This window comes from Electrona antarctica (assembly GCF_951216825.1).
Source record: "Electrona antarctica genome assembly, chromosome: 12".
NCBI lineage: Eukaryota > Metazoa > Chordata > Actinopteri > Myctophiformes > Myctophidae > Electrona > Electrona antarctica.
The window spans coordinates 39,686,024-39,696,382 of record NC_136793.1 but is presented as its reverse complement, the minus strand read 5'-3'; the positions used below and the strand labels follow the sequence as shown (position 1 = coordinate 39,696,382).

The window sequence follows — 10,359 nt, the reverse complement described above, 5'->3', positions numbered from 1 at the left end:
GATTCCCCAACCCGCAGCTTTGGCGGGGGGCCAGCTGCTCCCCTCTGCTGGAGAGATTGAACTGCTTTCCAAAAAGTTGAGAGAGTTCCGGACACATCAGAAGTGAGGGATAAGTAATACTCTGCCTTTAATTTCTTAATGAGAGCTGTGCACTTATTTTGAAGGATACGGAAAGATAGCCAGTCATGTGAGGACTTTGACCTTCTAGCAAGTGACCATTGCCTGTTTCTGGCATGCATTAAGTCTGCCAGATCCCTGGAGAACCAGGGATTTTACCTATTCTTAATTCTAAGCTTTTTCAAGGGGGCATTCAATGTAATGCTGTCTGTGCGGCAGTGCGCGCGTGTGTGGCCGAGGAACGCACATACAAAGATGCCATTGCCTGGCCCTGTATCGTCAATGGTCAAATAAATATTTGATTGAGGAATATAATATGCCTTTTGTATTACTTCAGTATATCAGCAAAATGTAGATTTGTATGTTAGACATTGAGGGAAATTAAGATTCTCAGATTTTTTACAAAAACACTGCTAATCAACTAACCGGTTAATCGATCGATAAGCTTATCAAAACGTATCAATTAACTATTAATTAATGCATTAATCGATAATTCACATAGTGGCAATGTGTACATGTGTGTTGTGTGTACAATATGTAGCTTTATGAAACATATATATATATGACCACTAGGTGGTAGTGCTAGCCAAGCTATTACATTTTTACACCAATGAAGCTGTTTGTAGGAATTCACTGAAGATTTCATCCTCTTCTTGGCAGAGAGTGAGTGAGAGAGAGAGAGAGAGAGAGAGAGAGAGAGAGGGAGAGACAGAGACTTGCAAAGCAACTTGAGTTTTAGACATTCAATAACAAAGCCCATTGCATAGCTTTCTGAATGCACTGCTCAGTGTCACAGCCTGGCTGTATACTGTACACAAAACAAATGAATAGAGAGGTGGGAAGAAGAGGATGTGGAGCCCACTACATGACCTTTATGTATGCTACCTTGGGACTCTGTGGTCATGAGTGTCTCCTCACTGCGTTAAGGCACATCTGATCAACACCATTCAGTCTGCATTCTGTTTTTGTGCTGCAGTCTCATACTCTCTGCAATCTGCTGGATTACTGTTATTTCCAGTACTGAAGAACCCTGAAGAAGACAGACAGAAAAGTTTTCCAGAAGGATTATTTTTGCAATTTAAAAGGATTCTGTAAAACCTTTTCTTCTTCTTCTGTATCTGTCATCTCATCTGAATAAGGATTTCTCAAACGGGGATAATGCTGCTGATGTGCTACGGAAGATGGTCCTGGTGGTCCCCAGTGGTCTTTGGAGTTGTCCTGGTGGTTTTGACTGCAGGAGACCCAGGAGAGACCCAGGAAAGGGGGCACATCGGGTCATCCTCATGCTTCGGAGGCTTTGATCTTTATTTTGTTTTAGACAAGTGAGTTGGTCCCTCTGCTCTACCTGACACACTGATGGAGCAATAGTGACTAGCACTGTCCGTGAACAATGCAGAAGCAAGTTCATCTTAATCATATAACCTATAATATTGACATTATTTATTGGGAATAACCCCTTGAGATGAATCATCTCGTTTTCTCATCGAAAATATGCATCAAAATATGAATTAATTCATAATAAATGATATGCCTGGTTTAGCAACATCATTTAACTATTTATTTCATAGTATGAGCTAAAATACGAGCTTCATGGCTGACTCAACACAATAAGACGTATTATTTCCCTTGAATACTTCATGTTTGAAGATGGAGGCTATGACAGTTCTTTGCAATGGCCGTTTTGTTGTTGTTGTTTTGCATGGACATCATGCCTTTCTATCAGTGTAGCTCAAGCAAGATTTGTAAAGTGCCATGTATGTTTCATTGTCAATATGCCCCCTGCTATCCTGACCTGCCACATAGAAATAGATTAGTGCCATGGCTGAGATAAAATGTAATAGTCACAACACAGAGAACAATAAACTGCATGTCATACAGTACAGTACACCTTTGTGTGCCATTCAATAGGTGCCTCTTCACAAAATACGAGTCAGCTTTGGTAGACCCCATTAACCCTGACATTTTTTTCTACAACAAAAATCTATCCCACTCCACTTTCAAATATTTTCAAAAGAGTGAAAATAGAATTTGTATAAGCTCACAACGTGTGTCACAATATGACAATGATATTTTCGCTATTTGTTGTATAAGTTAAACAACTATCCATGATGGCAGATGGCAATGAGCAGTGTCAGCTGTGGCATGTTATTATTATTATTGACTATTTTATTCCAAAAGCATTTCACAGTAGCATAAATGCATGTTTTCATCTTATGATTCTCCAGTGAGAATCAACATCTCTAACCCATGCACTTCCTGTTGAGCCATGTAGGACCACAAGTCTAATGACATCAAGTGAAGTTATCTTCATCAGTTAATCTGCATGTGACCAGTTTTTTTTTTGCTGATCAATGAACCTTTTTTACTGAACCTTGTCACGAGACTCTCTAAAACTCAACAGTTTCCGTCCGAAGGGCAAGAATAAAAGGCCTACAAATTACTACAACATGTGAAGAAGGTCATTGTTTTTTTCACCCATTTAGATCAATACTTGCATGGCTCTTGTGGTATTAACACAAGAGCAAATTATTACTTGCCATAAATGTTATCTCCGGACAGATTAATTTTGCTCATTGTCGGTGATACACATTTCTAACACCATATAGACCTTATGCAGACCGCGGCCATCTTGCTGCCATTAACCATTTACTGCCTCCTGCTAGACGCAGAGCCAACCGCAGACTGCCGAGCCTATTTCAATGCGTATATCTTTTCTACGTCCGAGCATAGACATGGTAACGCCCCGTCTGCCTCTGATTGGCCTACAGACACTGCCGGCCTTACCAGAGTTTCCTCTGAGGTGGAAGATACATGCTGGATAGTCTGCCGCGAGGTTACTCCGTGGTGGGAAATAAATAAATAATACAAGTACGATATATAATACAAGCGAATGACAGCTTGGCACGCGCGACAGTAACTTTTATTTTTGTAGAAGAGGCAAACTAATATTGTTTATGCCGTTGGCCTGTTTATGTGTAAACTTGAAACATTATTGTACTGTAAAAAGATATCTTTTCCCTTGATCTTTATCTTTTTTAGTACAACAGTATTAGTTTACTATAATTAGATTAATACCATGATCTTTATCTTTTTTAGTATAATAGTATTAGTTTACTATAATTAGATTAATACACGATAATCAACACTAACACTTTAATTTAGAGCACAGCCAAATCAAATCATAGTACATACGTGTTCAATCAAAGCAAACGGCACAAACAATATTTGTTTGCCTCTTCTACAAAAATGTAAAGTTACAAGTTACTGTCGCATTTTGCCATTCTCTTGTACTTGTATTATTTCCTTAGATTATTTCCCACCACGGAGTGCCCTTGCATTTCGGAGGACAGACAAGACGGGCAGTGTCGGTAGGCCAATCAGAGGCAGGCGGGGTGTTACCATGTCTATGCTCGGACGTAGAATAGATATACGCTATTTCAATGCAGCACCCACTGGACTGACATCCTGTCTGGAGTGTCCATCTTTAATGCTAAATAAATAGCGTCAATGCTAGCGAGCTAAAATGAAGCCATCCTTGCTCTAGAAAGCGCCAATGTTTCCATCTAAACCACCGGATAATCAGCAAAGACCTCCGAACATCGCGCATTTTATCCAAACTATGGAGAGCTCCGTAGATTTAGAGTTATTCAGCTTTTTAGTCAGCCTGTATAATGGGAGGTGGACGGCAGCGTGGTTTGCGCGATCCGGTTTGATATCAATAATAAAGCTTATCAGACGGAACATTACGTCAGAAGCAGTTGCTGGTTGGATTCCTTCTGACGGAACGTTCCGCCACGAGCAGTTAATCGTTAAGTTAATGGCAGGGTGGCTTGTTGGATATCACTCAACCGCCCTGCGTACCACTACCATCCCTTTTGAATTTGCACATAATGCAGGAGGCAGCAGGACGTTGCTTTACTGAAAGCGAGCGCTTCCAAACTCCAACACTTAAAAAATAATCACCTGCAAATAATTTCTTGACAGAAAGTAGCTCATAACATGTCTATGGTGGATTTTTATGAAACAAACACTTTGCAGATAGAAAGAGAATAATTCAAGCTTTTCGAACAGCTGCAATGTTGGTGAGTTTGACGTTGTTTATACAATCAGACAGTAGGACTTTTCTGTTTGGGCTGTCAATAGCAAATTGCAGCTAATCGCCACCCTGCCATTAACTTAATGGCATCATTGGCATGATGGCATTAGAATAGGCCTATCTCACAGCCCGCTTTCCACGCCCACTTCCGGTAAATAGTGGTGTCTTTAACATGAGCATTTACACGTTTTTTTCTCTGGAGAATCTAAGTACATTTTCTAATGTAAAAATGTGACAGACCAATATTATTATGAAGCAAACAAGATGGTAAATCAGGTCGAACAGATAGAACAAACCTTACCTTGAGAAAACAAAAGTTGTAGACTTCTTAAATTACCTCGGTTAACATGTAGTGTCTATGGAGTGACGTCACGCTATCACCACTAACCCCGAAAGGGGGCGTATTTAGGGGGGCGGGGAAATTCTGTGAGATAGGCTTATTAGTAATAGTATGGCTTATGTAGTTATGTGTATCACTAGTAGGTCAATTTAGAGTCATCCATCTGACCAAGGTGTATGTTATTTATTGAATATAGAAGAAGTCGTTGCAACAGAGTTTCACATCTCCCCTTCTCCCCCCACCATTTTAAAAGTCTCTAAACTCATATGGTGAGGTTTTCCATTTGTCCCACATCAGAATGCCAACTCCAGGCTGTGGCAGCACTGCTGTTTAGCAGAGGGGAAATTAGGCAATAGTGGATAATATGGAAAGTAATTGTTACCAAGAGCTATGCTGTAGTGTACAGGCAAATAAATTATGCAACATGTGGCACCTGACAGATTTCAGTTGTGTACAGTATGAATATAAGTTTTCTGGGTTGTTTTACTCAACTCTCCCTCCTCTAAACTCTTTCCGCCACTTCTCCAGTCACAATATCAGCTTAACCAGTCTCCAGAATGATGCTATCTTCCTGGCCTTACCACCCTCTTGCAGTGTCCCTATTCTATTCTGTTTTTTTCCTGTGTCTCTTCTCTGTCTGCACAACCTTTTCTCCATTGGGGCCAGATGTTCCAGTGTTTCAGCCTCTTGGCTGGGCTGACTGTGCTGTGTGCTGGGACTTGTAACAATGGAAAAAAGGTGTTTTGAGTGATGTTGCAAGTACACAGGGGGTCTACATAATGAGATCAATTGTGAATTTTCAATTATGCTTCTTATGCAACATTTTGAAAGACGAGCAATTTCAAAGTTTGGCTGCAACTGTTTAGTCTGAATAACAATAGCATATTTTCTATGTATTCTGTTTCGAAAGCGAATGTTTACCTTGTATATATAACCATGTTTCTAAGCTTCTGCCCCTCATGATCCAATTATCCTTCCATCTTTATTTCTCACAGAGTGATAGGACATGAATTCAATCTCAAAAGTAGAAAAGCTTTGCAGCTGGCACTATATACAGCCCTAGTGTAGAGGACTGGCAAATTTCCATGTACTGATGGGAAAATAAACAGCCTTATCCTAGTTTGGCTTGCTGATTGTAGGGGACTGAGTGCTAGATATGTGTATATTACAGCCTCATTGACCTAATTCTGAATAGGTTTTCTCTGGCATGGAGGTATAATGAGGGTTAATTTGTCTGACTGCAATAACACTGAGATCATTGCTGGGGCATTATAAAGACATTGACGGCAATCTGAGACATACGTCACTGCCTTTCCTGTACACGAGACAGCTGTGCTGTTTAATCATAACAGTTCTATAGGGTCTTTATGTTATACTGATCTAGGGTAAAAAAAGCACTTTCAAGTTAGATGCATAGCGTCACATTTTGTGAAGCAATTGTGCAATGAAGTCGCTGCAATAGTGACAATGAACAACAGCTCATTCTTAATTAGATGCTTAATTGCTCTGCTGATTCTGAAAATAAAGAAAAGAAGAAAAATGCACGTTGTCATTTGCCTTTAGATCTGGGAGTGTGCAGAATCACTGGACTGAAATCTACCACTTTGTAGAACATCTGGCACATAAATTCATAAGGTAAAAAAAATGAATATTATTGCATGGCAGCCACTCATATAATAAACCAGTAGTCTGTACCCATCCTCAAGAAATGAAACAAACAAACATCAAATGTTCATTAATACAATAAGGGATAATAAGAGTACGGGCATCTTGTCTATATAAGCTTAAGAGGTCTATCAGTCATAAGCATGCCTATTGTTTTGAATATTGTAACCCCTCTTTCGACGAGATTGTATAGTCATGTTATACAAAATACAGATGCCCCTGCTTTGATACCTCAACTTGCTGTTTTCAGACAAGAATCTTTGCTGCTGTCTTAATGGCGTATTCCTTGCCTCTTGCCATCTTAGCCCACAGTTGCGGATGTCATTCATTGTGTTCTCCACGGAAGGAAGGATTCTGATGAGGCTGACAGAGGACAGGTAAGAGGAGACATGTTGTGCAATGCCTCTGCTATTATTCAGCTGTCTGAATGACGAAAGCAGAGTTTATCTCTCATTGACCAAGATTCAAGACCATAGTCAGACCAAACACTTTAGGCTAAAAGGATAACGTTAAAAAAGTCATGGGAACTTGTTTCCAGTGTGATCCTACGTATTCAATTCATCATCAGACTAGAGCATTATCGCATCAATACATCAAATACAAAGTGTATGATCCCTTATTTCAAGGGGATTTAAATATCTTCACTTCACGCACAGATGCTTTTTCAGGCCAGCTTTGAAAGAAGCCAGTGATGTCAGGGCATTCCACATTATGGTGGCAGTAGTAGAATGAGTATTTTCCCTTGTTTATGCAAAATGTGGGGGTACCAGATCGTAGGTGCTCCCTCTGGTGTTGTGGCTGTTGGTGTCACTCACTTTGGAGAAGTAGTTATACAGGTGTGAGGGCACTGAGTGTCTCAAATGCCATGTCATATTTGTTTAACCCCGTCTTTTACCTTGAGCCATTAAAAACTAGCATGGTCACTAGGTGGGTCATGGGCTTAAGGCAGAGTAGAAGTCTGTTTGTTTTGGAAGGTCTGAAGCTTGGTTTTTTACTGACATTGAGGTGTTGGAGAATCAAGAGGTGCAAGCATAATTAAAATTACATTGAAGGAGGGCTCCAGCTAGAGTGTTAAGTGCACTCTTAAAAAAAGAAATCCTGCCCAAAAATCTTGTTCTTTGATTGACTTTCGTGATCACTTTTGGTGACATTTCTCACCTGTCAGTACTCAGTTTGTTATCAAGAAAGAATACAGCCCAAATATGTACTGTACTAAAGAAGTACTTGAGATTACATTATCGTCTTATAGCCTTTGTGTATGATTGTTATAATCATCATGGATATTTATGAGAGTGCTTACCGTATAACTATAATTATACAGTGTCTTAGATTGTAATGCATCATCAGTATGTTTATAATGAGCTATAGACATGGGCTGCATAGAAAGGGTTACCAAAACATTAATAGTTTTAAGGCATTTCCATACCAAATAATAGAAACCACGTTTCATGACACAATTATATATTTTAAGTGCTAGGTTGGGTAAGTGATATTAATTTGTTAAAATAAGTGTTAAATAACTATATTCTGATAGTAATCATTGATATAGACGGTTTGTTCAGTCTCTTTAATAAACAGACAATGCATTTTCAGGTCAGAATACCAATTTTATCCAATCAGGAGAGAGAACTCATACAGGATAAACAAGTGAAATTGGAAGTGATGTCTCGAAATAAATGAGCAGACAAAATTCAAACTCAAATTGGAACAATATTGAAGCTGATAAATGGGTAGGCTACTCTTTCCTGATTGGTTGAACATTTGCAACCCACCTAAAAATGTATTTTCGGTTTATTAAAGAGTAATTAATACTATAAGAATATAGTGCTTTAACCTTTTAACAAAAACATTTTGATAAGACCATAAAATATACTTAAAATATACCTTTCATTTCAATTTAAACATGTAATTCACAAATTACACATTTCCTGAGCTGTAGATATAAGTAAGATAAGTAATTGAGTGAGGACACCAGAAGGGACACACCGACAATTTGACATAGTTAAAATCTCTCAAAACCCCTCATTACTTGGCTGCTCCATTCCCACATGCTGATCCATCTATGTGGTTGTCAGCCTGGACAAGTGCTTCAACATGTGGTTTGCAGCACATAGTGAGCTGCATGCACGTCTAATCTTTCCTCAGGCTCCGTTTCCAAGCAGTCACAAAACCTTTTCACTGTTTATGGTCTTCCTGCTATCTTTATTGTACAAAAGGCTCATTTCCTCACTGTCTGCCTGACACGACACTGCCCCAATTGGCCAAACAATATTTTCTAATGTCTATCATCTGTTACAGGACAGTCATTTCTCAAATGACATAAATCGTTGCTGCTGGGTGTAAACCTTGTATGTGCTAAAAAGTTTTTTTTTCAGGAAATGGAAACACCGTGAACCTGTGTTCCAATTAATCTAATGCATCAAACGTTTCATTGGCTAAATATTTATAAAATCTACAGATACTTAAACATTTTCCAAAACTAGAGTTTTGGAAACTCAATGTACGCTGTCCTCACACCTGCGTCGCAACGCAGATCCGAGTCCGACCAATGTCTGAGTCATAGTATCTTGGAATATTTCATAACACTACCATAATATAAAAAGCACATTAATTTATGAACAACATAAAGATGATACTTGGAGTTTTACCAAGCAGGGACAAAATAGTAGGAGACGCTCATGTAGCTCTCACATACTGTATACATGCACAGCACAGTATTGTGTATAACTATGTTGTACCATAAAAGCTGCCCGTTTAGTTTGACTTCAGCAATATAATATGAATGACCCTGTCTTCTGTCTGTCTGTTCAGGGAACGCATTCGCAAAGGCCTTGACGAGCTCCAGAGGGTTCTTCCAGGGGGAGATACCTTCATGCACGAGGGCATCCAGAGGGTGAGCAATGTGCTTTCTGTGTCTACTGCAAGCTATAATATTTTATTTTTACAACCTTGCTTTTGATTTGTTTGCTATTTTTGTGTTTAACACTTTAATCTTGCTTCTATGTTATGATTTATTGGGGTGATCATGCTTTTAGTTTGATCATCATCTGCCTCGACTGGAAAGCATTTTGGGTCAACTCCTGACTGTTGTTTGTGCTATTATGAATACAGGTGAATTGACTTGACTACTGTATCTCAACTCTGACTACAGACAAAAATACTCAGGGTTAGGAGCCAAAACTAGTATGGGGAAGAATGACTTTACAGAACACTGTCTATTACAAAGTGCAGTGTTTCAATCCAACTTCTCTTCTTTTACAGGCCAGTGAGCAGATATACTATGGAAACACTGCAGGTGTGTAGTATGCTTACTTTTACTACCTTTATTTTGAATGCTTCTTTTTGTACTGTACATGTCTCTGTTAGTATGCCAGTTTGGATTTGCTAGTTGACTTGGAAACATTAATGTGATAGAATTCAATGGTGGTGGCTTATTTCCCAGTATATTCTGCAATACATTGGAATGATGTATCATTAAAATGTGATTTTGGGGCTCCTGGGTGGATCACTGAGTAAGCATAAATACTCTAAGGCTATAGTCTTTTCAGCAATTGACCCCGGTTTGAATCCAACCTGAAATTACATCTTTAAAATGTAATTTCGATGACAATATGATCATAATGCATTACAAAGTTAATTGAAAAATGAACTTTTAAAAAGTGTTCATCCGTTTAAGGAAAACATATTCATTCATATTTCCATTATATAATTACACAGTAGCAATAATTAATTGTTTTAATTATAGATACAAATATGGTTATTACACAGGCACAGATAAGAGAAATATTGTGTGACCAGATGTCTGTGTCTGCAGGTTATCCCACTGCCAGCGTTATCATAGCTCTTACAGATGGAGAACTGCATGAGGATCTCTTCTACTATGCTGAGAGAGAGGTAAAACGAAACGCCCACGGATACTCCAGTTTTAGGTGATAAGATACTCACCTTCGTTGGTTAGTAGAAACAGAGAGATGTGCTGGGGTGAGCCGTGAGTCGCTTATCACAGGGGTTCTCAACGTTTTTGGCCGGGGACCCCCGAAAATGCTTTGGCAACGTCTCGGGACCCCCGCCCCGCCCCCTCCCGACCCCCAATATAAATTGACTGCTACAATAACCTTAAACCATTTTGGGCGGGAACCCC

At 39.2% G+C, this 10,359-nt stretch overlaps 1 protein-coding gene across 1 annotated transcript in view; it reads left to right on the top strand.

The window, feature by feature from the left end:
- Positions 1–1,275: 1,275 nt before the first annotated feature.
- The window catches only part of LOC306934402 (anthrax toxin receptor 1-like), a gene marked incomplete at its 5' end in the record, with an annotated part of 37,095 nt that continues 28,011 nt past the window's right edge, over positions 1,276–10,359 (top strand). The window contains 6 exons of the mRNA XM_079516971.1: positions 1,276–1,439; positions 6,117–6,188; positions 6,524–6,595; positions 9,030–9,111; positions 9,480–9,513; positions 10,033–10,112. Coding sequence (XP_079373097.1) covers positions 1,276–1,439; positions 6,117–6,188; positions 6,524–6,595; positions 9,030–9,111; positions 9,480–9,513; positions 10,033–10,112 — 504 coding nt within the window. The remainder of the gene's footprint in view (positions 1,440–6,116; positions 6,189–6,523; positions 6,596–9,029; positions 9,112–9,479; positions 9,514–10,032; positions 10,113–10,359) is intronic.